Below are 27,350 nucleotides of genomic sequence, written 5' to 3' on the forward strand. Positions count from 1 at the left end.
TTGCCAGGCCGATATACTAAGGCCCTTGTTCTGATTTTTAATGAGCCCGCGAGCAAACTCATACGGCTTGCCTGTGCAGCTGGGAAGGAACACCGTCATGTTATGCATGGACGGTAAGTCGTCTTCTTCTTTGCGCAGAGGACGGGGCCATTCCAGCCTGCCAGCTTGGGAGCGATCTCCCTCAACCAGCTAGCAGACCTCTCGTCCTTGTAGTTATACTATATACTCCATGGAAGGAGGCTGCATATACAGACTCTCTGAATACCTCCTCCATGAGTAGGTCCTGTATCACGTCAAACTCCACCGACCCCAGTGTCTCCGTCGGGTAGTTCAGAGGCAGTACAACCATACAAATACCTTTATGGGCATCCGCATATCTGCGCTGTCCCTCCACCGTTTGACGAGTGTTCGGGGAGAGTCATTGCTTCTATGCCGCTCCTGTGGCATCAGCTGGGAGTAGATACCGTTGCGACTTACCCGAATCCGAGCAGCTGATTCTGCTTGAGGGAGTCTCGGTGGAGTTCGCCTTGTCAGCGCCGGCCGCAAATCTCGCCTGCTGAGCGCCGCTGTACGAGGGCATGACGTCGCCATCGTCCCTTACATGTTCCTCGAACAGCGCTGGCTTTTCTGGCGAAAGAGCGTGCAGGCAGCTGAACTTCTGTTTATCCCCTGGACCTCGCTTACCTGCATCGGTGCTTGATTTGATGGCCTTCCCCATGTCCGTTCGCTGTTGTTATTGCCTTGTTGTTTAAGTTGTTATGGTATCGGTTGTTTATGTTATTTGTTTGTTGTCGACATGGCGAGCTCTTGATTGCCGCACGCATGCGGCTTCTGCCTACCCGTGTGAGAGGTGCTAGACAGCACTCCTCAGCCCGGTTGGGAGATGCCGAGAATGCGACGTCAGCCCCTGTACCATGGCAAGCTGCTCGCTATTCGCAAATGAAACTTAATAAACGCTTTAAACAAATCAAAAGTCAGTATTTCTTATTGCAAAAAAAAATTATTTCCTTTTTATAACTTTTCTGTTTATTATACAGTAACATTTCAAGGTATTAGAAAATTAAACGATTTTCCATCTCCTTTCAGAACAACAACAATATGCCTTGGATGAACCCGGAAGCAGCATCGTCATCCATTCCATCCATTCTTATCGTAAAGTGGTTTCTTAAATGCGGAAATTTACATAAGGCGGGCTATAAAACAGCTTTCGCGAGTTAGAGGAATAAAGAGTTATTTTTTTTATATAGATATACGCATAAAAGAAAGAAAAACTAACCCAAAAAAATCAACAATAATGATAGTAAGGAATACTTTAATATACGTATTATAATTGTAATAAAAGTTTGAAAAGCGGTTAGGACAATTGTAATTGAGCAAGCTAAACAAAGAGAGCGCGCAACAAACTGTTGTGAGCGCATGTGCGCGTGTGTGGGTGTGTTTGTAGCGCCAAGAAATTGAGATTTGTTAATACTTAATAGGCAATGTAAAGAGCCACATTGCGCTCTACAAACGTTGCATGAGCAGCAGATCAATTGAAAACAGAGGAATTTACTAAAATCACACACACTCACCCACAGACACCTAAAATTATGTACCTGTATATTATATTTACAAAATACTAAAACAAAAGAAAGCGTCGGTCAGAAAAAAAATTAGAAACAGCGCTCAACCAGGTTTGAATATTTGGAGTGCAATTATATATATTATATTCAGTTGCTCGACCAAACCGAGTTCGCTTACTTCCACTACAATGCTCCCCATTAAAAAAATTATAAGATATAACACTGCTGTTGCATAAGTATTTGCTCCACACATACGACATTAAATTGTAATTTGAAAATAGGCCGGTGAAAATGGTAAACTATACAACACTCAAGCTTAGCAGCAATATAAAAACAACAAAAACGATAAGAAAATCAAGAAAATATATACAAAACCAAAACAATTTTATAAAAACCAAATTGATGCATTTTTACTGATAAAACAACAACAACAAGAACAAAAGCTGCAATATGAAAGGATAAAAACAAACTTTGCATTTAAAAAGCAGCTTGATATGAAGAAGAAGCATAAATGCAGAGAAAAATACAGTCCATATAACAGTAACCACGAAAATTTGCAGCGATTGAATTTAGGCAACGAATATCATGCATATGTATTAATGTGGCACATACTGCACATACATCTAAAATAGCATGCCCGTGTGTGTGAGAGCACTGATTTTAGGTGGCGTCGACGTGCAATTCACTTTCTTTGTAACATCTCCTGCCCAAGCTGCCACATATGCTTACATACAAGTATAAGTATTCATGTATGTGTGTGTGTGTTTCACTCAATTTGTATTTTTTTATTTTATACACGCGGCGTGCCTGCTGTATCACGATTATGTTAATTCGGTGCATGAAAGCCTGCTGCAACAACAATAAACGACCACGCCACATCTGATGCACTTCTCCTTCGTGCACATGAGTACGATACATATACATATGTACGTATATATGTATGTAAATAACTGCACTCACTCCTCGTTGGCAATTCTAATAATTCAGCTGCGATTAGCGCCCAGAGCAAAAATTGCTCGTTTAGCCAATAAAATCTGTATTTAAATGTATGTGTGTATTTCGAGGCGTCTGGTAACATAGTTGTGCGCAGGCGCAGGCGTAACATGTTTGGCATAACATTTGACCTCTGTTACACCGCATCTATGCACTATTTGGAACTATCAGCGCCTCCAGCTGTTTTGCGGTGACATCACACTACAAGCAATTTGACGGCTAGTGGGTAGAGTTTGTCAAAACGTGCTGTCATTTATGCGGAAATTCCAAATTTAACGAAACTTTAGTGCTACAAAACAAAAAGCAAAAAAATATGAAATAACTGTATAGGAAAAAGCTCTTATGTAAGCGCCGGAAATGAAAATATTTTAGGTTAGTTTTCATTGAACTTTTAGGTTATAATTTATATTTGAAAATTATTGCGTTTCATCAGTTACATTATTTGCTTATTTTCTCAATCCAGTCTATATAGCTGGCGACACGTGTGTACACCCCCGGCACCCTAGAACAGCAACCATTGCCGAATGAGGTGATGCCAACCACGTACGGAGTCGCCCTGCGGTTTTTAAAAACCAAAATATTTGTTACAAAATATTCAACCATTAAATGGAAATTTCAACAAACTTTTCAGCAATCAAAATAAGTGAATTCGTGTATTCGATGTATTTTGGTTCAAAATTCAGCTGAACATATCTTTCAAGATTATTTCCTCACCTGAGAAGTATCGCTCATTCCAACTGTATCATTTGCACACAACTGCCACGATAAAGCAAATCGTCATCTTGCTCATAGTATTTACCGCATTCTTCATTCGTCAAAATAGTTAGGTTCGTCTTTATTAAAGTGTCCGATGCTAAACCAGCTAAGTATTGGAAAGTATACATACAAACTAAGTAAGTATACATTTAATTATTTACTACTTTAAAATCCCGCACGGTGGTATGGTGTTATACATTTTAGCCAAAAATTTTAAAATAGTTGTTAGAGAAGTGTTCTCTTGTTTTCTGATAGTCCTGGTTTAGTTTTTTTCTCACTAAATAATTGTTTCGGTTACGCACTCACCTTGTTTCCACTGTTCCGTAACAAAAAAAACCAAACGGGCACGGTCACGGCTGATATAAAAAAAATATACGGGCGCAAAAAGGGCGGAAAAGTTGCACGTCTTGATCGCTTGAATTGCTAACGAAAAAGGAAGGGTTTGGTCCTCTGTTAGGCCCTTTTGAGTGTTGAGTTGTGTAGAGTTGTGGTGTGATGTGATGTGTATGTGTGTGTGGTCTGAGTGGTGTGATGTGATGTGTATGTGTGGGTGGTCTGAGTGGTGTGATGTCTGTTATGGATCGTGTTGATGTGGTGTGTTGGCGCGCAGTGGCGTGTATATAGGGGGGAAGCGTAACTCATCTAGCCATCCCGGCCCCCCTAGGCGAATTCTAGCCTAGCAATCGCTGTAGTTGCTGCAGCGTAGCAACAACACTGCTGAGGCCAGTGGAGCGGCGGTATGTTGGCCTGGGCTGCCGGCGCCGCGTTGATGCCTCCTGTCGCCTTGGTCTGGAGGGAGGTGGAGCTGCCTGTTTTCGGGGGCGATCCGGATGGCTGCTCTGCTGCGATCTACGGCTTGGGGCGAGTTGTCGCCCGACGGTCCGCTTTGGGGTGCTTTGCAGCATGGTATGGCGCTGTCTATTGCACAGTTGGCAAAGCGTAACCGACGTACACTCCGGTGTCGTGTGGACCGTAGACAAACAGTTGTCGTTGTGGTGGCTGCATGCTTCGAAAAATGCTGCAGTGTTGCAGCCGGTGTGTGCGTCGATACAGTGGGCATTGGCTGCGTTGCGGCACCGTTGTCGGTGCTGATGAAGGTGGTAGTGGTCGCGCGCCATTACGGGGAGCGGTTGCAGGAACGGTTGCCGCTGCGGTTCGTGGTGTTGGAGTTGCCCCAGGGCGCGGCACCTCACAGCTGGCGTTGGTGTTGCTGCCATATCTACTTCCATATTGATCTGTATGAAGAAGTTGGAATGATTATACATTTGTGGCATGTAAATTTATGGCGAATGTGCCACGGTATGTGGCAGGAATGGATCGTCAATTTGATCCATCATTGCGGTTAGAATGGTTGGTTTATAACGGTTTTGTCATTTGCGGGTTTATTGGTTAGTTATACGACTAATTCATTTGCGTCGCGGTAATATCGGCGGATTGTTTGTTATTTGCGGTTTTGTCATTAGATACAGTTGGCAGAAAACATAATTTCACGAGCGGTCTTGTCAGCGTTCCGCTTTGAGTACGGAGATCAACTACCCGTATATGACCGTCGGAACCGTAATATAGTTTTTCTATGCGGCCAAGCCGCCATTCTGTGGGGGGTAGACAATCATCGTGTATGATAACACAGTCTCCAAGCTTTGGTGCCTTTTCTGGAGTTTTTCATCGGTACCTTTTATGAAGGTCCTTGATGTACTCTTCCCTCCATCGGCGGCTGAAATCATGATGGAGAATTTTGATTCTTTCCCATCGATTTAATAGGGATAGCGACCCCACGCCTGTCTCAGGTATGGCCAGAATGGGTGCTCCTTTGAGAAAATGCCCTGGAGTTAGGACTGTGAAGTCGGAGGGATCTTGCGAGAGTGTTGTGAGTGGCCGTGAATTGAGAACGGCTTTAATTCGGGTTAATAAGGTAGTGAATTCTTCATAATTGAAGTTATAATTTCCAGCTACTTTTTTGAAGTCGGATTTGAAGCTTTTTACAGCTGATTCCCATAAACCACCCATATGAGGAGCGCTTGGGGGGGATAAACTGCCAATTAATGCCTTGGGGAGCATACTTCTGAACAATTTCAGGTGATACTTGTTTAATAAAATCCACAAACTGTTTCAGTGGCTCTTTGGGCTCCAATGAAGGTTTTGCCGTTATCGCTCATTAGTTTTGAGGGGAAGCCGCGTCGTCCGACGAAGCGAGCAAATGCCGCGAGAAAAGCCTCCTTAGTCCGATTTGTACATAGCTCGAGGTGCACTGCTTTTGTCGTAAAACAGACAAAGACAGCCACATAGCCTTTCATTATGGTGGGCGACCTTAGCATGGACGCCTTTATTTGAAAAGGCCAAGCAAAATCGACACCTGTGACTGTGAAAGGCAGAGCGAAGTTACAGCGTTCCGGTGGAAGTGCTGCCATAATCTGCGTTCGCAACTTCTGCTTATGCAGAGGGCAGATCTTGCACATGAAAATGCATTTTTTTATTTGGGGCTTAAGTCGGGGAATATAGAACTCTTGGCGGACTATATGTTGCATTAGGCGATGTTCTGCGTGGAGCATAAGTAAGTGGATATAATTGGTATGATTAGAGGATGGCGTGCATTATACGTGAGGCTTGAATTGGCAAGCCGACCATTCGCACGAAGCAGACCTTTCGTGTCTAGGAATGGGTTAAGAACTAAGAGTGAACTCCTTTTGTCAATGGGTTTTGATTCTCTTAATAGTGTTATATCGCGGCTGAAGTAGCGCGTTTGAGTTGATGCGATTAGAGCGACCTTTGCCTTTTGCAATTCCAGGTGCGTCAATGTATCGCATTGGGGGTACTCTGAGGGAACTCCCTTAACTTTAATTTTAAGTCGCTCTATGAACTTTAACATATAGGCGATTACTCTGAGGGCTCGGGAGAACGATGAAAATCGCTCAAGGATGTCAGTATCCTCCACTGCTGTGTGAAAGGAGTCGATTTTTCGACTTTCTGGGGCTATTATATTGCGCATGGGCGATTGTGGCCAAGAATCGGGAGATTCTGTTAACCATCTGGGACCATTCCACCAGAGGGTGGTGGTGGCGAGATGCAGGGGTTTGCATCCTCTTGTACCTAGATCAGCAGGATTGTCAGCACTGGCTACATGTCGCCAAGTGGCTGACCCCACTAGGTCAAGTATTTGAGACGTTCGATTAGCAATGTACGTCTTCCATGCATGTGGTGGTTTTTCTAACCAGGCTAGAACAATTTCAGTATCGGACCAGATATACAATCTATGTTTCTTCATGTTTAAATGGGTCTGCACCATGGAAGCTAATTTTGCGAGTAGTAGCGCGCCACAGAGCTCAAGTCGAGGTAGACTTAGCGTTTTTAAAGGAGCCACCTTTGCTTTTGCTACTAATAAGTGGCTTGTGGTCGCAGTATCGCTTTGTATGCGCACATAGATAGTGGCACAGTATGCCTTCTCCGAGGCATCACAGAAGCCGTGTATTTCGACTTTGTGTTCGGGGAAATAGTTTACCCATCGTTGTATCTGGGAAATGTCTTCTAGATTGTTTGCGAACTGGGACCATTTTTCTAAGCGAAGAGGTTTCACTTGTTCGTCCCAGTCGGTTCCGTCTAGCCATAATTCTTGTATCAAGATTTTCGCTTGTATCATAATTGGCGAAAGCCATCCTGCGGGGTCGAAAAGTTTTGCCACAGAGGATAAAATTTGGCGTTTTGTTATGGCGGATAATGCTGATATTGACTCTGTAGTGTATGAAAACTGGTCAGATATCGCATTCCATTGGATCCCCAGAGTTTTTGTTGTACTTTCCTTTTCGAATTTAAGGAAATTAGTATCCAACAGATTTTCTTTAGGAATGTACTTTAGGATATTAGGGTGGTTCGCCGTTATCTTTTTTAACGGAAAAAACCTGCGGTTTTGAGGGCTTGTGTCACTTGTGCTAGTGACTCGTATGCTTGTGGAAGACTGTGACTTCCGGATAGGATATCGTCTACATACGTTTGTGTTTTTAACACCTGGGTTGCCAGAGGAAATTCTGACTTGGTGTTTTCTGCCAATTCGTGCAGTGTTCGAATGGCTAAATATGGAGCAAAGTTGACGCCAAAGGTAACTGTTTTCAATTTGTAGTCGCGGAGTGGACTATTGGGAGATTTTCGGAAAATAATTCGCTGAAAATCTTGATCGTCTTTATGTAAGACTATTAGTCTATAAATTTTTTCGACGTCTCCGTTAAATACGTATTAGAATATACGCCAATTTAAAATTAGTAGCATTAAATCTGGCTGGAGCGTGGGTTCCGTAAATAGAATATCATTTAGGGAATTCCCCGAGCTAGTAGATCTTGATGCATTAAAAACAACTCTTACTTTAGTTGTTTTTTGTCTGGCTTTACTACTGCGTGATGAGGCAAGTAAAATGAGTAATATTTGCCATTTATGATTTTTTCGCATGGGCTTACTTCCTCCATTTGGTCTAAATGGAGATATTCTTCCAACACACCATCATATTATATACTGGTTTGAGTTCGCCTTTTTTAAGTAAGTTTTTTTCCATACATTGAAACTGCTGTATTGCAGAGGTGCGAGAGTGACCTAAGGCGATGGTGTTGGGAAATTGTTGTTTTAGTGGTAGTCGTACGACGTACCGACCATTATCTGATCTAGAAGTTGTGGCTTTGTAAAAGTCTTCACAATACTGATCTTCAGGGGTTGTGATTGATATGGGGGGGAGTTCTTTTAACTCCCAAAATTTTTTCAATTGTGAATTGAGGTATTCGTTTGAGATTTCCTCAACCTGAGTGGTCATGATGGTAACTCGAAACTAGTCCACTTAGGATCCACCCAAAAATAGTATTTTGTGCCAGAAGTGTATTTGAAATTTTCTCAATACCTTCGAGTATTATCTGTGGTATGAGATCGCTGCCTAATAGAAGGTCTATTTGAGCGGGAGTGTTGCAGTTGGGATCTGCTAGCTTTAGGTGTGAAACCTTTTGCCAATGCTTGCTATTTATGTGATAGCTTGGAAGCATATTTGTAAGTTGCGGTAAGACTATAGCTTCTGCTTGTATGTGCTTATCCGCTTGGGGGGAAATTAGGGTAATGGGGCAGATTTTATTCGAGTTTTGGACTACTCTTCCGCCCATTCCCGTAATTTCAAAATTGGCTAGTTTTGTTGGCAGTTGTAGCCTATTTTGAGCCCTAGACGCTATGAAAGATCGTTGTGATCCTTGGTCTATTAAGGCCCTAAGTTTAAACAGCTCTCCTCGGTGTTCGATGAAGACGACTGCTGTTGGTAGTAGTACTCTACTTTGATTTTCGCTGTGTAGCGTTTGGGTTTTTAATGCCTTTGAGCAGCATGGTGCTTCTTGGCAATTTTCGGGATTTCGCACTTCGGGATTTGCTGAATTGGTCTAAGCAGTTTTCGTATTTTGCGTAAGCCGAAGATTTGAAATTTTCTGGTAGATCTGAGTCGTCAGATTCTACAATTGCGTCATATGCAGCTTGGAGACGTGACCAAAAATTGTCAAGATTGTCTTTTTTGATTTCTAATACCGATTCAGAATTATCTTGAATCGGAGAAGAAGAAAATCGAGTGCAGTATCTTATTAAGCTGTCACTCTCAGCAATGAATTTACTGTATGTAATGTCTTTCCCCTTTTTTTGCTTTGTAGCACCTTGCTTTGAGCGTGTAGCTTCTGCAGGTGTACATGGACTTCTTTCGTCAGAAATCATTTTTGGAACTTTTAGCAACTGAGTTGTTTTAGAATCTTTGGAGTCTGAGCTCATTTAAGAGATGTGCCGAAATAAAATAAAATATTTTCAATGTAAGAAATATATGTATTTGAAACCTCTTTTAAGAAAATAAGGGTTTTTTTTTTTTTTTTTTTTTTTAAATTAACAAATTAATAACTTTTTTAAACTCGTATGAGCACTTAACTCTTTTATGATAATAAGAGTTTTTATTTTATGAAATGAATATATTACGCGTATTTCGTGTGTTATCGCTTTTTTTTCCTTTAATATTATTTAATTGATTAATATTAAACGCAAATGTTTTTTATTTTTACTTTTATTTGTAAGTATTATGTGTCCGTAATTCCTATAGGGTATACCTATAAGCGGATCAGCTAATACATATGTACTTGACGTTATGCGCAATTGAGAGCTCGTCTTAGAGATCAATGCACTTTGTACATATGTACATATGTATTTATGTAATATATTATGTTTAAATACTTTTGCGCAATCCTGCTTGTTTTTGTTGGTCAAAGAACAAGGGGTATTGCGAATATGTGCCAATGTGGACTTAGAATATTATATGTATATATGCAATCCTACTTGTTTTTGTTTAACAAAGAACAAGGGGTATTGCGGAATATTTGCCAATGTGGACTTTGAAGCGAAGTACTAATGTATTTTTGTATACCTGAGCGTGAATATATGTACGCAGTGCGAAAAGACCGCGAAAAGTAGATTAATTTACCGCAGTTGTTCGAGTAAAATTTATGTATATATGTATGTATATATGTAAATGTTTAGTAATATATGTATGTATAGCAAGTATTAGTATTATATGTATGTTTTAATATTTTCATACATATTTTAATGCTTTAAACGGAGGTTTTCTCCTAATATAGTATGTATGTATATATTTATATGTATTAAATATAATATGTATATGTATGTTTAAATTTATTTTGTACGTTTTCGCTTTTGTTCGTTTCTGCTTTTGATTTGCCTTTGCTTATTTTACGCAATCCTGCTTATACTTGATTAAGTATAAGGGGTATTGCTGGAAATTGGTGCAAGTAAATACTTGAATTATTTAGTTTTAGAACTATTTTTGTGTATTTGAACACAACGGTAAGCATTTAGGTAATCAAGAGTTCGTTGGATATATATTTTTTTTACCAAACTGTTTTATATCTTAGCGGTATTTTGGTTTTTACCGAAAAAGAAACCGAAATATAGAAACAGTTTGGTAACCGCTTTTTTTATTATTGCCTTTATTAAGACGGATTTTTGTAAAAAATAAACCGCAAAGGCATAAATTTCAACATACATACAATAAGAGGATATATACATATACTAAATGGAATCGATACGACTCACTTTGGGGTTTCCGCCAAGGGGTTTTGGGGACAATATTTTAACTATGTGCCTGTGCCTGTGCGTGTGCCTTTCGTTGTTGCCCAGTCCTTTGCTGCTTGGCTGCGGTGGGTGATTTTGGTGAGCTGGAGTGGTTTGGTTGTTGTTGTTTGCTGGTACGGTTTTTTATTTATTTAGTTCGCGCCCGTTTTCTTTTTATGTATGTATTTTTGTTGTTTTTTGTTGAAATTCGCGCCCGTTCTGTCTTTTTGATTATTTCGCGCACGTTGTTGGTTTTTCTTGTTTTTTTTTTTTTTTGTTATGTATAATATATATGCTTTTGCCACTTCACTTCACTCACCTTCTTCTGTTCACTCCACTGCACTGCACTTCTATCTATGTAGAACCTTTGTTTTTTTTTCTTTTTGATTTTTTTTTGTTTTGTATGTGTATATATGTTTTTTTTTTTCACTGCACTGCACAGCACTTATGTCGTTTTTTTTTTTCGTGTGTATTTTAACGTTTAGCCACATTTTGTTTCTCAGAGCACTTTTTTTTTTCTTTTTTTTTTTCTCGAATTTATAGTTTTTTCTTTTATTCACTCCATAGTGCTGCTCACTATGGCTCGAAGGACCAATAAATAATTGTTTCAGTTACGCACTCACCTTGTTTCCACTGTTTCGTAACAAAAAAACCAAACGGGCACGGTCACGGCTGATATAAAAAAAATATACGGGCGCAAAAAGGGCGGAAAAGTTGCACGTCTTGATCGCTTGAATTGCTAACGAAAAAGGAAGGGTTTGGTCCTCTGTTAGCCCCTTTTGAGTGTTGAGTTGTGGTGTGATGTGATGTGTATGTGTGGGTGGTCTGAGTGGTGTGATGTCTGTTGTGGATCGTGTTGATGTGGTGTGTTGGCGCGCAGTGGCGTGTATGGAGGGGGGGAGGCGTAACTCATCTAGCCACTCACCAAATCTTGAACTTCCATAGCCGAAAGCTGTAACATTTGCTGCGAACAAGGGTAGTGGCCAAGTGCAAGCCGGACCAGTGTTGTTGAAACTTTCGGCACTAAAAAAAAATTAAATGTGGGTATATTTTTTAACGATATAAATCTCTGTTAAAAACATTAGTTACAACTGCGGATTTAAGTTGCAGTTTAATTTTGTGAAAACTTTATGTTCTCATGCTTAAAAGTTGCACAATCTATAAGAAAATCCGAGTCCATGAAAAGGCGAATGTGCTTCATATACAAGTAGAAACCTTAATTTGCTTACTGAACATTTTTCGAAGATCGAATTTGGTCTAAGTGAAGGCGAAATTTTGTTTAACAATGTTATTTTATGAAGATCTTTATACTGATTTTGGATCGGTCAGTTTGAATGTCAGCTATATGCTTTAGGGGTCCGAACTAAATAATGCCAAACAAGCCAATAAAACGTTCCATTAAAAAGGTAACCAAGGGTTTGTTTACTTAAAATTGTTTTCGAAAATTTGTTTCAGCAAAATGTGGCTTACATTAAGGGGTACAAGTAATATACATACATACATATATATGTTTTAATTGTCCAGTATATATGTTTATTTAGTTTTATAAAATAACTAGGTTTTCGTAGAAGTTGAAGACAACTTTCTCAATCCAGTCTATATAGGTGGCGACACGCGTGTATACGCCTGGACTCCAGTACCGCAACCAATGCCGAAAGAGGTGATACCAACTATGTAGGGTACATCAAAATAATTCTTGCCGATATTACGGTACAATATAATCGGACCGCCTGAGTCACCCTGTGGGAAGTGTGTTTTCAATAAATGATATTCACGTACATATAGATAAAAATTAGATAAAATGAAGTAATACAAATTAATTGCACAAACAAAAATATGCGCGACATATTAAAAGAAAAATTAGAAAGAAAATACTTTCGAAAAATAAAACCAACTGAGCAAACATTTTTTAATAACATCTTCCACACATTTTCAACTCACCTGACATGTATCGCCCCTCATTACCGGGTCATTTGCACATAACTGTGAATATATAATGCCATCTTCTTCATAATACTCGGCGCAATTTTGATTTGGTAGAATACTCAGGTCTGCCTTCATTAATTTGGAGGACGGTAAACCGGCTGAATAGGCGGAAAAGGAGATAGAGTAGCCAAATTTATTATTACTAACATATATGAAATTTACCATATGGTGAGTATAAAGTGTCGTATTTTATTTAATTTTAAGCTTGCCCGGTATCTTTTTTTCATCGAGTTAATCTCTACAAAAATATTTTCTGAATTGCTTCATATTCCTTACTCACCAAATTGTGTATTACCATAACCGATAGCCGAAACGTTTGCCACCTGTAGTGGTTTTGCCCACAAACATGCTGGTCCAGAGTTACTGGATCTCCCGACACTGTAATCAAATTAGACTTTAGTACTACGAAATTCGAAGTGATGTTTTTTTACTAATATTCCTCCTTCAAAAGTATAATTGCAATGTCATTCTAAACACCCGGATAATGATACCCTGGATGTATGTGGATTTGATCGATTTCAATGTCCCTCGCCGCAGTATCGTCTAAATCGAAACCACCTGGGCTCATCACAATCGGTGATTCACAGAAATGTAGAGAGTTCAAATATTTGCTTTTAATTTACCGTTATATATCTCTACGTACTCTGAATGATAAAGGCAATGTGCCGCCGCTAGCAAGTGCCGACTGGTGATTAAAGCGCCACCACATCTGTAAGAAATGTCACTGCTGCCAAATGCAGGGCGCCAACCTATGACAGCCTGTAAAGGGGGACTCAACAAAAATGTAAATTTTAAACATTTTTTTTATTTGTATGTATGTATGAAAGCTACTCACCATAAACGGAAATTCATTTTTCTTTGCAAGCTTGCCATTTGTTATGAATATAAAGGAGAATTTGCGGTGATCTCGCTCACATTTTGTAATGAGAAGGTGGAATTATAATGATTTAAGCAAACAAACAAGTAAGTACGTCAATTTTATTGCAATGTTTGCACTTTTTATTTACACATTTACTTATAACACTCACGAATTTGCGATATTCTTTTGTCTGAGGGCTCATCTAGTGAGGGGCAACACAGAAATCGTGTTGTTCCATTGTAACTGCACACACCCAAACATAAATCCTGCAACTCCTTGGTCAACTTGAAGTAATTAGCGCGTGTTATATAGCTGCCAAGCCGGTTTCGTGGTGTTAAACAAGGCTGATCCTCGTGACAGGCCATTGCTAAGTGAAATTTGTACCATTTTTTATTAAAAAATTATATAATAAATAAAAAGGATTTAAAAAGTAAAATATTATATTTTATATTTACTTATAAGTAGCAACTGAGCAACTGATGAAAAGCTGTGTAAAAGGCATTGGCCTATACATGCAAGCGTTTTTCCTTCACCTTTTACCTGAACTTCAAACGAGCGCAGCGCATCTGACCGCAAGGATGACCAAACTTGTTCTGAAGACTTGCAGTTCTTCGTTAGAAGAAGATGCTGTTGATCTTAGATACCTACACACCTGTTAGCAACACTGATAAGAACAAATCACAATTTGACTAACCAGAAAATCAAAATATTACAAAATTTTCAAAATAAAAATTTCAAATAATCAAAGAATATAAAAGATATCAAGCAATTATTTAATTATTTTAATTAAAAATAAAAAAAAACTTTAACTTCGGTTGCACCGGATCTATAATACCCTTCACAGGTGCATTTCTTACGGCATAAAAGGGTATAAAAATATATTTATTTTTATTTTAAACCGCCAGTTAGTATGGCAGATATATGCTATAGTGGTCCGATCTGAACAATATACTCGTAGATTACAGCGTTGCCTTGGAAACTAATCCAATCCAAATTTCGCGAAAATATTTTGTCAAATAAAAATGGTTTCCATACAAAGAATAGATTTTAATCGACCGGTTTGTATGGTAGCTACATACCATACTATAGTGGTCCGATATCGGCAGATCCGACAAATGAGTATCTTCTTGGGGAAAAAAGGACGTATGTAAAATTTCAGATCGATATCTCAGACAAACAGACGAAAATGGCTAACTCGGCTCAACTCGTCACGCTGATAATTTATATAGTTATTTTATAACGTCTTCAATATTTCCTACTGGGTGCTACGAAGTTCGATATAATAAGACCGTTTTATTACACTTCTTTTTTTGAAGTTGTTGTTGCATTGTTCATCGATCTACTGTGCACTATGCTATAGCAGGTAAGCTTAGTTTAGGTATGAGTATATCATTACTATTGAAGATTATTTCATTAGCTTAATATCTTAACTGCTAGTAGCTGCTAACTATCATGAATAACAAAATTGACGGCTAGTCTCACAAAGATCGAAATAACGAAAAAGCTTTACTAAAACTAACAGAAACTAGCAAGAAAATATCAAAATGTTTATTTTTACAATCACTTCATATCAACACTTGAAAATCAATCAATAGAATTTTTATTTTTACAATTCAAAATAAGCAAAATCAAAGCAAATGCGTCAAATATCGCTTGATCACATGTGCTTTAACAGCTGTCTCTGCATATGGAAGTAGATATTTTCTCCTCAGCTTTTTACGCTCTCAACTTGTCCCCTCTTCTGTTAGTTTTTTGGGTTAAGAAACGCTTTGCCAGCAGAAACTTTTCTAGCTAGTAATAGTTCGCAGTTAAGATACAAACCTATTATGACTATTTTGCTTTTTAACTAAAATTTTTTCATTCAAAGTATTCTCGAGTTTAGATTTGTCCCATTTAATAAAAAGTTTTCTCAGTATAGCTCACTTATTAGTAGATACAATAAATTCAGTATATAGATGTGTCAGTTGCCGCCAGATTTTTTTTAAGCCGGAAAATATATCAAGCATTAGGGGTGTCTTAAAGCTCTCTTAGTCTTATATATAAAATTAATTAATATTAGATAAAATATAACTTTGTCAATGCATATATTTCTACCTAAATGTTGGTTTATTTATAAATTGTTTCCTCAATCCAATCAAAATATTCAGAAATACGTGTATAAATGCCCGGGGTACCTGTGCCGCAGCCAATACCAAACGACGTAATACCCACAATATAAGCCATACGACGGTAACCATCGATTTTTTCATACACAATCAAAGGACCACCAGAATCGCCCTGGAAAGTGAGGATAATTAGGTTATAAATTATTGTAAATATAATTAACGGAAAATGGTGGCATGTGATATATTATATACCATATATTAGAAAGAGTTGATTTTTATATTACCTGACAAGTATCACGCAGCTTTTCATAATCTTTTGCGCATAATTGTGTAGAGACTACACCCGAGCTGAGCACTTCATCATCTTGTTCATAATGTTGATTACACTCCTCATTGGATATGGTCGATAAACTAGTTTTCATCAAGAGTGGTGATGAGGTACCAGCTGGAAGATGCAAAAATATTAAATTTAATAAAAACTTGGCCACTTTCTCCGTTCCTTACCAAACTGCGTATTGCCATAGCCTATGGCAGTGACTTCCTGCTCAGCCAGTGGCTTATACCATACACATGCTCTAGCAACAATCGATGTGTAGCTACTGCAATTCAGTAATCTCTGTAGTCAATATTCTTCAAAATGTCTATAAATGCACTCACAGAAATACTTTCGCCATACGAACGATTGCTATGTCATTATATAGACCAAGATATATGTAGTTGGGATGTTCAATAATCTGGTCGATATCATAATCAATCGCTGTGGTGCTATTAAGGTCGAAACCACCTGGACGCGCCACAACTGGCAGATCACTGAGGAGTAATTAGAAAAGGAAGTTAGAAGAAAATTGAAAAAAAAAATTTTCTACAGTCTACCTAGAGTGATAGAAACAGTGGGCCGCTGTTAGCAAGTGTCTGCTGCCGATCAAAGTTGCCCCACACCTATAAGCTATGCTCTCTGTACCATCCTCTTTGGTGATACGCCAACCCAAGGCAGCCTCTCATTTAAGGAAACAAAATTTTGACTAAATATTTACAATTGAATGTTTCAAAATCGAGCTTACCATAAATGGAAACTCATTGGGCTGGGCCACTACACCAAATGTAACAAATCCATACGGTAAATGAGCGTCTATGCATGCTGTTGGTTTGATTATTAAATTACTATTTCAATTCATAGAAATTTCAAACATATATTAACTCTGTAATTCAATAAAATAATTTAAAGGAACCAAGAACTCTTATAGAACAAATATTTTTAAAATTTCCGTGAATTTTTAGTCAAATTAGTTTGATGTATTAAATTTTTTAATTATGTGGCAAACATCTAAGAAATAATTTTTCGAAATTCCGCAAATCAATATTAATATATTTCGATAGTTATTTGTATTCTTTATAAAATATATACCACCCGATCAAATTTGACCCGGACTGACACATGTTAATAGAAACCTTCATTATTGCCTTTACAATTGGTTCTTGAGCTAATACAAGCATGCCAACGCTTAATACAATTTTCCACCCACGTGGTTTTTTCGGTGTCGGCTAGTTTTTGGGGCGCTATTCGCTAGAGTGTTGGAATTCATAGATCTACTTCTCATCACCAGTAATTCTGTAATTGATGGTCACCAACTTGTCTCTTTTGCGATCTCTCGTCGACGTCGTTTTTGCAAAAGATTCAGGTCTTTTGGTTTGAGTGCAGCATTGACACGCTTTATACCCAAAACATTAACCAATATGTGTAGAGTCGATCCATTAGAGAAGTTGAGACCCTCTGCTATTTCTCTGTTGCCAGCACGATAATTTTCAAGAACTATTTCTTTTACACTTTCGTGAGTTTTTCGTTATTAAGAGAGGTGAAGGGACAACTCGCTGAGACAAATTTTCGATGACTTTACGACATTCATTGAATGCTTTGCGTCACTCAAATATTTGTGTTTGTGATGAAGAAGACTGCCGATAACACTTCTGCAACATTTCAAAGAATTCCGTAGCCGTGATTCCATTGAAAACACACAATTCAATTTGATTTCACGGTAAAACTTGCCTGACAAATTTTTCGCGTCGTAAACTAACAGCGGTGAATATCAAACTTCACACGAACATTAAAAAAGTTCGTGGAAGCAGTTTATATGTACCAGTCCGGGTTATATTTGATCAGATGGTAATAAATAAATTAAAAAATATGATATGCAAAACATACATATATACATACATTGATATAGTAAGCGATATTGTTGGGGTCGAGTATTGAATGTGCAACAAATCAGCGTCACATTATTATCAACACAATTACCCTCACAATTGTTTTTCTGACTATCAGTAAGGGTTTGAAATCCCTCAGGTGTGTAATAATATCCTTTAAAGTTTTTCGGTGTGTAACATTCTTGACTATTATAGCATGCGTCGGCTGTCAAAAACAAGTGAACAACTGTTAATAAAATTATTAAAAAATTAGAAAAGTCTTTTAATAAATGCGCTAGTTACCTTATATTATTAAACTTCTATTTTAAATTTTTTTTATATACATACTTGTATATAGAAAAATTAAAAGTAATCCATTTACCCAATATCAACCAATAATTGATGCCAAAAATTATAGCTTTTGAATAATTGCCCAAGCGCAGCATCTTCTCCAACTTCTAGAACTGTCTGACTGCGAGTGAAAACAAAACTTGAATGTGAGAATTTAATGCTGCTGGCAAACATTAAGCTACTAATCGGAAACAATTGCTGTTAAAAAATGTACAGCTAAAAACAAGTGAGTAACGCCTTTAAGCTTCGAAAACGCTTGAGAACAGTTTGTGAACAGGTTTCATACGAAAGAAATGCATTCATAATTATCTTAATTATTATTATTTTTTTATTGAAATTTTTGTGTGTTGTTTTTCTTAAGAAATATTTGTTTCTCTATACACTGTGTGAAAATTTGTTGTTCGTTTCGAAAGTATACGAGTAAAGATTTCAGGCTGTTGATGTAAATATGTAAAGGTAATGGAAAACGCGCGAGAAGCTTTTTAAATGAAAAATATCTAATTTTATTTATGAAATGATTTCTACTTGAAGAACTAGTAGTTTTTACATATTTTAAACCAGGATATTTAAAATTTATGAATATAATTTCGTTTCTTTTCATCAAATATGCCACGTTTACAAGGCACCGTATAAAATGTTTGATTAAAGCACATTCGACTTCGAAAATCTGCTCCTATTTGCTTGTATATTCGCGCCAACTACTCTTTACTACTTTTTATAAAAACACATTATTTGAACTCCATTTCTATGTTTGTGAGGACATTAAAAATTATTAATGCAATTTGTGGTAAATCATTATCCTGTTCAAACATCCTATTCAAAATAATTAATCCAATACGGCATTTTTGCACAATTGTCTGAAATTTTATGTTCATTTGGACAATTATAATAAAAAAATTTATTTAAAAAAATCTTATTTTTTTGTAGATTTTTTTTTAAATTATGAAAAATAAAACAACTATACAACTATGCTAGTTATTTCTACGTCTGTCGATATGGTCTTTAAATGGTAGTTGGTTTCATCGATGTTTTTGAAAAAAATTGCAGCTAAGAACTAATTTCATTTGAGTTTAGAAAGGAACTAATGAATTCTCTAGAATATGCTGAAAATTGTAGTTTTAGACTATGAATGATATGAAGTATTCCAATCATTGCCAATGCTAAATAAGCAAGCCACAAAAATATTTATTCCAGAAGCATTAATAACCTCCGTTTGTGTTGCCAATGTAGTCTATTTTGAAAAACGTTTCCATATGATCCATAAAACCAAATTTATTGCCAAAATTTCTGTAGCTTGTGCTCATACTTGTATATATCACAATATATTTTCAATCAAATGTAAGTAGAAAAATTATGATATGCAAAATTGGGAAAGTGATTTCAATCCATTTCCCTCTTAAGGTTATTTTTTAACTCCGTTTTAGCTGCTTGAAATTTCTTTATTATATTATTCCTTCTTCACATTGGCACAGTTCGATAGGTAACATTTTCAATCCAATCAATATATTCAGAAATACGCGTATAAACACCAGGCATGCCGGTGCCACAGCCGATGCCAAAGGAAGTGATGCCAACAACATAAGACATGGGATTAAGATCTGTCTGTTTGCTAAATTTAATAATTGGTCCACCTGAGTCACCCTGTTGCAGTAATGAAAATCGAATAAATTTAATTTCAAATAAAGAATAATAATTTGTAATCCCACCTGACATGTGTCACGCAATTTCTCATGATCCTTCGCGCATATCTGCGTCGATATAATGCCATCACTCAGCACACCGCTGTCTGGCTCATAGTGTAATTGGCACTCGCTGTTCTCAATTGTTGATAAATTTGTTTTCATCAATAAGGGGGAGGATACGCCAGCTGCTTACGGTTAATATAAAGGGTGAAGGGGTACCACTAATAGAAATTTTTAATACCCACCAAATTGAGTGTTCCCGTAGCCCATGGCTGTAACATTATGTGCGGAGCCCGGATCACCCCAAAGACATGCCGGCTCATCATGAAACGGGTTTCCACTTTTTGGTCATAAAAATATTAAATTTGTATCTATTCAATAAATTATTTTAAAAAAGCATCCTCTCACTTAAATAGTGTCCTTAGGCGTATAATTGCAATGTCATTGTATACATTTGGATAATCATAATTGGGATGCTCTATAACTTCTTCGATTTCCAAGTCCCAAGCCTCAGTATCATTCAAAGCGAAGCCACCGGGACGTACTACCACAGGTAGATCACTAATATTTAATTTAATAGTACATAAAAAGCTCGTTTTTCTTTCATAATTTTCGTACCTCGAATGATAGAGACAATGCGCAGCAGTGATTACATAACCGCGATCGTATATAGTGCCCCCACATTTGTAAACTATAGTCGGGTTTCCAGTAGTTTCGTTCCTAACGCGCCAACCCAAAGCAGCCTGGAGAAAAAAATTTTGTAAAACTTTAAAAATATGCTCCAAAGATATGATCCCGCATGATCACCATTTTATTACTCCTTCTGCACATACTAGTCTCTTACCTACCATAAAAGGAAATTCGTTGTCTTTGACTAGAACGCCATGTATGATGAAACGTCGTAATAAATGATTGTATGTGCATACTGAAAGATATAAAAAAGAATCAACAGTTCCTTGATATTATCATTTCTCTCTTTTTAATGTAGTAATAGAAAATCGCTCGATACCTTGTTCCGATATTCTTTCCAATTTGACTGTGGCATCGTATGCACAACAACGCAATCGCAATGAACTGTTATGATGACAAAAACCATCGCAAAGCGTTTTGGCCTCATCGGACATGTATCCATATATCTCATCTTCCACATAGCGTCCGCTGTAGTTGAGTGGCGTTAGGCAATATTGTTCCTGATAGCAGGCATCAGCTGATTGGTAGTAAAAAACTCGAGAAAGAGCAGCGTTCGATTATAATTATGTTAGTAAATCAAAATTAATATGTATTACTACTTATCGCAGGTACTATCAATGTAGTGGCGTAGAAAAGTTGATCTTTATAAATTCCTTCCGGTCACATAATTTAATTTGTAGTAGTTCAGGGTCAGTTTGACCGGTTCGTGCGAAAGTTACTGCTTGAATGCAAATTCTGAGATTATATACTTTGACTTAAAACACATCTGAGTCAGGAACAGTGGGCTGTTAGGTAGTTATTGATAGATAAAAAGTTTGCAACTCTTTATATTGCAATTGCGCTTCATAGTCTTCTTAGTGTTGGCATTGGAAAATGTATATATTTGAATTCATTGGGGTGAATTCGTTAGATTCCGCAAACTTCACTAAATTCATTTAGACGTTTTCGGACTCAAATGATAGTAATCAATTTTTTGACATATACAATTCCAAACCAAGTTTTGTCTCTCTAATTAATTTTAATTGGATGGACGGAAGCCATTATTTGATTTGTGGGGATTCAATTAGCATAGACCCATTAACATGATATTGAGCCAAAATGTTTAAAATACTTGGAAAATTTAGAAGTGGTTAGGTCTGATGAAATATCCCTCAATTCTGGCACACTGTATAGAATGTAATCTTGCTTCGGTTCTACGCAACAGTGTGATCTAAGTAAAGGTTAAAATCATAAAAAAAAGTTCTTTCGAATGACGATATATTTCGCCTTGATCTCGTCAGGAAATGCGAAACCTCGGAGATCTTTTTACATCAGTAAATTTATTGAAAATATTCAACAGCCAGCGGATATAACTAGCTTCTACGATGACAACTTGAACAGAAGCTCGGCCGAACTTTTTATTAAGATACATTTAGTTTACTGTATTAACAAATTCCACATCCAATTTATAGTTATGTATGTAAATACATTCTACAGTTTTTCAAAGCTTTATGATATGTAATTGTGAATATTGTGAGAATATTGCGATACCGGTTTTGATTTTAAAGCACGTATATAAATATATTAAGCTTATTCAAGCTTAGAGGATATATCAAGTGTCAGTTTAGACATTTTCTTTGAAAATCTAATTTTGTTAAGAGTTGTTTTTCTTTTCTTTTTAAGTTCTTTGTTTTATATGTATAATAAAGAAAAAATCTTCTCTTATTGCAATAAAAAAGTTTTCACCAGCTACTTTTGATTGGAGGCTATGAAGGAAGACATAAGTTGGAAAGAAAGTGAACTTGAGGAATACTCGCAAATTCGGAAAATTTTGGTTCCCTTTTTTGAAAATTTGTATATTAATGATCATAGTTTTTTGTTTATTAATTAATTATTAATTTTATTAATTCATATCGTAATTTTTTGTACTTCCATATACATACAGTTACTGACAATAAAATAGAAACACTATTTTCTTCACAAATATTGGAAAAAAAACGTGTTACCACAGTTCTTAGGAGAAAACAATTATTTTTTTAGGTAATAAAACTTATTTTAAACATTTCAAAAGCAAATATAACTTGAAATAAATTTAATTATTATCAGCAGATAACAGTTGAAGGAATTGTTAGGAACTTCAATAGACAATGAAATAGAATCATAGAAACAAAACTCGTAAACAATAGGCTATTATAACTAAAAATGCATATAAGTCTCCAATAAGTAATTTTGTTGCAAAATCTTTATTTGCGAATACGGCAGTGCACCTTTCCGGCATAGATTTCACTAGAGCTTTGCACACTGAATTCGGTATTGAATACCAAACCTCTTGGACTTTTTCCTATAGGTCCTCCCACTTCGTGGTTTAATGAGTCCCAACTTTGACTTTACAATCTCTCATGCATCACGTACCACGAAAAACATCCCCATATCATGATATTACCACCTCCGTGCTTGAAAGTTTTTGTGGTGTACCGAGTATTCATTTCAGCATTCTTTGAACATCGAACCCAAATATTTCCATCGCAACCTACCATATTTATTTAGATTTATCCACACAAGGACTTTACTCCACTTTTTTGTATTGTCTTCACCGGTCCAATTAATGTGCACTAAAGCAAAAGAAATCCGATTGTTTTGCTGTCTTTTTTGTCAATGTTGGAACTTTCCCGTACAAACTTCCGAAGAGACTCTTTTCTACAAGCCGACGCGCAACAGTTTGCGAAGAAATTTTTACATGCAATTCTCTTTGGATAGCTGCAGATTATATACTTACGATCCACTAAATAACGCCTATAATTGATACATTTATTCCATGATTCTATTTTTTTGGCTCGGAAACAAAAGCACATTGAGTATAAAGATAACAGTTAATGTAATAACATCATATTATTTTAAAAGATAAATATTGTAGAAATCGACCACGACAAATAATAAAGCTCGTTGAATATTTCGGAACCATCTAGAGCTTGGTTGAAAATTAAGCACTGCTCATCAAGAAATAGCACCAAATTTTTTTTCTCAATTTGGTACATTTCTTGTGAGAACACATGTAAAGTTACAAGTCATTTGAATTTTGGGCGTTTTTTCGTCGTATTAGGCTTGGAGCAGATCGATCCACGCGAAGGACGCAACCACACCAGAAATAATTGAGCAAGTGCTTAATATTGTTAGTGAAGATCCAAATTTGACTTAGCGTGAAATTGATAATGCCAAAGGCATATTAGACGAACGAGTACTTGATATTTTACATGGAGAATTACATATGAAAAAGCTGTTTAGAAAGTTAGTGCCGCACACGTTAACAATTCAAAAAAAACTGGATCGAAAACAAATTCCTTAGCATAATTTGGAGCGTTTTAAGCAGAATAAAACCGATTTCTGGCGTCGTTTTATAACTACGGATAAGACTTGGATCTACCACCATTATCCTTAATTGAAACAAGAACGTTTACAGTGGACTGAAGCTGGTTGTTCAGCTCCAAAGCAAGTGAAGTCACAACGATCAGCAAAGAAGGTTATGGCATCAGTTTTTTGGGACGCTAAAGGAATTTTGTTTACTGATTATTGGTAGAAAAGTAAAAAAATCAACTCTGAATATTATTGCTGCCTTTTGGATCAGCTGAATAAAAAACTTCGTGAGAAAAGACCTGGAATTTAAGGAATTAAAGTAAATAAAGACAAAATTTAAGGAATTAAAGTACGAATTGCTTGAGCATCCGCCGTATTCACCAGATTTGGCTCCTACCGACTACTACCTCTTTAGAAACCCGAAGTAATTCCTTAATGGAAAGCGTCTTTCGTCGAATAAAGAAGCTATTACAGTCATAGACGGGTATTTACTGAAGTTGTTGCAGCTTGGCAGCGCACAGCAACACTGCTCCACTGACCGAGTGCCATTAGACGATGCGCATCAATTGCACATACACACTTAGACGAGTCCATACCTAGGCTTATTTGAAGGTGTAAAACGCCTATTTCACTGTAAGCGTGCTTGTGCGCATGTGTGTGTGTCCTTGTTGCAAGCAATTGTCGCTGGTGTTGCATATTAATCGCTTGTGTGCTACATAGCTCTCGGCGATTTTTCACTTTTCTCAATTACCCGACGCCAAAGTCAAATGCAAATGCAGCGAAAGTGTTTGTTGTCCGCGATCGCGTTGCGGTCACTGTTTCAGTGTGGGTACGATTTTTTTTATTTTTTCACCTTTATTTTTATTTTAACTTATTTTTTTCTGTTTTTCTAATGAAAATACGAAAATCGTCGCGTGTTATTGAGGAACACACTTTGGCATATTTATATTTATATATGTATATGTATGTGTGTGTGGTGAATACCTTAGTTGTGAAGTGATTGGCCTGACAATTTTCTTCGACACTTTCGATCTCCATTATTTATCACTACTTTTTGGTGTTTGTTGTATGCTTCTTCCAAGTATTTTGCCCACTAACTCAGATTTGTTATGGTAATTTTCGCAATTCATCGCTCACATTCCTCACTTTTACTTCATTCAAGAAATAACTAACTGCCAGTTGCTGTCCGATGCAAGTTTATGTGTATGTAACTATGTATAAATGGTACATATGTAAAAGTTAATTTTGAAAGCATATGTATGTATATCTATCTAAAAAGTGAGTAAGTAAGAGCTTAACTCGCATGCAACCGAATATAAATAATATACTCCAGGAAGTGGTAGCAATAGAAAGAGTTTCAAATTTATTTAGTCGACTTAATATTATATATATTCACACATTGTCCCAGATATTACAGCATCATGCACATAATCTGAGGTCATGAAATCAATGCATTTAATCCGGACTGATAAAAACCAACACAGTTTTCACGTATTTTAGTACAATTCTTTATTATCGGCTTCAAAATACTCGGGATGTTTATATGAGTTTAAACTCCCTCCTCCAATTTCACCAGTCTACTCGGTTAAAACTGGCACACCCTAATGAAACACACCACACTTGTGAACACTCAAGGAATTTCACTCCACACAACGACACCACCACATTCAGCCTCTGAGAATAACATGCACGAAGACACCTAACAAAAAGGACGGGATCATCGCTAAGTCTACATTCGCTTATTAGACCGCTAATACAGCGATCCTAGACATTCGAAAACATTCATTTACCGTCTACGGGCCTGAGCGCCACATCAACATTCGCTAAAATAATTCGTTTAGACAACAGTTCCTGCGCGCTACCGCATTAATTCGATACGACCCCCCACTGCGTTCGATTCCATCCTCAAATAAATATAATATCATTTATTATATTATAAATTTAATTTCGTTAATGTAAAATACATTGCTAGTAAATTCGGAATAAACTAAAAATATTGATAAAATAAAAGTAAGTGGCTAGTTAACACTTACTTTTTTTTTATATTGAATCGAGTGTTAGTGTTGGATCAGTGGTGTGTGCTCCTACGCAAATTGTGTATAGAAATAGTCAATTAGCGGCTTCAAAATACTCGGGTGTGGGGGGGCATCAGAACCTTCAATGCTTCAATGGGTTGATAGCGGGTTGCCCGAAGCGGATTTTTTATTTTCAAAAACAGAAAAAGTCACAGGGCGCCAATGGTGGCGAATACGACTGCTGAGCAATTACCGTCGTTTCGTGTTAGTCACAATCACGCTGGCGTGTGATGGCGGATTATCGTGGAGAAAAATCCATGAATCTTCTTATTGACCTTTTGATCCTGTAAAACGAATTCATGGTGAACCACCACACGGTAATCAAAGAAATAGCATCACTTTGATTTTTGATCGTCTTTGACCTGGTTTTTTCGGGTTCGGCTCATTTTTGGAGCGCCATTCCTTAGAGTGTTGAACAGTATCGACGTTATGTTCATAAACCCAGCGCACGTCACCAGTAATGATGTAAGCTCCTCAGCTACGCTGCTAAGCATCTTTTTCGCGACGTCGTTTATGCAAAGGATTGGGACTGTTTAAACTCAATGAAGAATCTTTAAATTCTTACCGTTGGCTGGGGAATAAGAAAGATCTTCGTTGAGATGAGAATATATTTATTATAATTTTATTATATATTGGCTTATCCTTATATACTATTTACAAATCTTACTTATCTAATTAAATATATATGTATGTGTGTATGTTTGTATGTATTGTCACACGACATAAGGTTGTTTTTATACCCTGAACTCGATATATTAAGTTTGCCACGAGGAAACGGGGGAGATCCAATAATATATTATATATACATAAATGATCAGCATGATGAGTTGCTCATTTGTCGGAATGGCTAGCATCGGACCACTTTAGCATAAAGCTGCCATACAAACTGAATATTCGGAATGAAGCACTTTTATGGGATACTTTTTTATTTGACGTAATATATTTCGAAATTTTCCATAAATTACTTCCTAAGGCAACTAAGTAATCTCCAAAGAAATTGTTCAGATCAGATTACTATTGCATATAGCTACCATACCAATTGAACGATCGGAATCAAGTGTATGAAAAACTCTTTAGTTTGATGAGGTATCTTCGCAAAATTAGATCGAAATAAAGCTCTTGTAAGAAACCTTTGTATTTGTGAAAGGTATTAAAGCTTCAGTGCAACCGCACTTAACGTTTTTTCTTGTTAATTTTGCCACTCAATACAAGTGTGTGTGTGTTCCAATGCAATCTATTTCATGTGATAAGTGATATGGGTTTCTTTTCAAATATATTTTTGTGTTTATAAACTTGCTAATTTTATTTTAAACTACTTAACTTCTGAGCACTAAGTACCATCTACTTAGAAATGCAAATCCTTTGAAAATCATTTTAGTATGATCCCTCTTACTGACCCATTTAAAGTAAGAAACACCAAAGAAATAACAGCACCATATCAGCATTAAGCAATCTAGCAATCATTAATGTCGCATGGCCATAAAAAATATTATGTGATTACTATAATAAGGAGATTAACATAAATTCACGAATCTATTTGAGCACAATAAAAATATCATATATTGCTCGATCGCACAAAACTTGTCATATATATGAGTAACCAGCAACCACGAGACTTAAAGTAGTTTTACACCCAGTCTGTAGGGAAAAAATAGAATCGTGTACCA

The 27,350-nt window shown here is 36.9% G+C and overlaps 3 protein-coding genes and 1 pseudogene across 11 annotated transcripts in view; 1 reads left to right on the forward strand and 3 right to left on the reverse strand.

Annotated features, from left to right (window-relative positions):
* Positions 1-1,961, forward strand: part of LOC118680417 (streptococcal hemagglutinin) — a 423,094-nt gene extending 421,133 nt beyond the window's left edge. For all 8 annotated transcript variants that reach the window (XM_070111750.1, XM_070111752.1, XM_070111748.1 and 5 more), the window contains one exon: positions 1,087-1,961. The gene's annotated coding sequence lies outside the window, so the exon portion shown is untranslated. The remainder of the gene's footprint in view (positions 1-1,086) is intronic.
* A 9,522-nt stretch (positions 1,962-11,483) lies between these two features.
* LOC106626516 (serine protease snake-like) lies at positions 11,484-13,262 on the reverse strand (annotated as a pseudogene).
* A 1,884-nt stretch (positions 13,263-15,146) lies between these two features.
* Positions 15,147-18,028, reverse strand: LOC138857719 (serine protease snake-like). 2 transcript variants are annotated; one of them, XM_070111361.1, is made up of 8 exons: positions 17,938-18,028; positions 17,587-17,802; positions 16,436-16,512; positions 16,248-16,369; positions 16,032-16,184; positions 15,879-15,973; positions 15,659-15,819; positions 15,147-15,546 (listed from the first exon to the last, which is right to left on the reverse strand). In XM_070111361.1, exons 1-8 carry the CDS (start codon positions 17,999-18,001, stop codon positions 15,376-15,378), a joined length of 1,059 nt encoding a protein of 352 aa, XP_069967462.1. In that variant the 5' UTR covers positions 18,002-18,028; the 3' UTR covers positions 15,147-15,375. The 2 variants fall into 2 exon arrangements, with proteins under 2 accessions (XP_069967462.1, XP_069967463.1); XM_070111362.1 differs by having other exon boundaries at positions 17,587-17,781; positions 17,938-18,022.
* Positions 18,029-19,324: 1,296 nt separating this feature from the next.
* LOC118679715 (serine protease snake) lies at positions 19,325-20,974 on the reverse strand. Its single transcript, XM_036362031.2, has 8 exons — positions 20,875-20,974; positions 20,598-20,813; positions 20,437-20,513; positions 20,207-20,331; positions 19,997-20,149; positions 19,834-19,928; positions 19,613-19,773; positions 19,325-19,547 (listed from the first exon to the last, which is right to left on the reverse strand). Exons 2-8 carry the CDS (start codon positions 20,710-20,712, stop codon positions 19,365-19,367), a joined length of 909 nt encoding a protein of 302 aa, XP_036217924.2. The 5' UTR covers positions 20,713-20,813; positions 20,875-20,974; the 3' UTR covers positions 19,325-19,364.
* Between the last annotated feature and the right edge of the window lie 6,376 nt (positions 20,975-27,350).

This window comes from Bactrocera oleae, chromosome 6, assembly GCF_042242935.1.
Source record: "Bactrocera oleae isolate idBacOlea1 chromosome 6, idBacOlea1, whole genome shotgun sequence".
Lineage (NCBI taxonomy): Eukaryota > Metazoa > Arthropoda > Insecta > Diptera > Tephritidae > Bactrocera > Bactrocera oleae.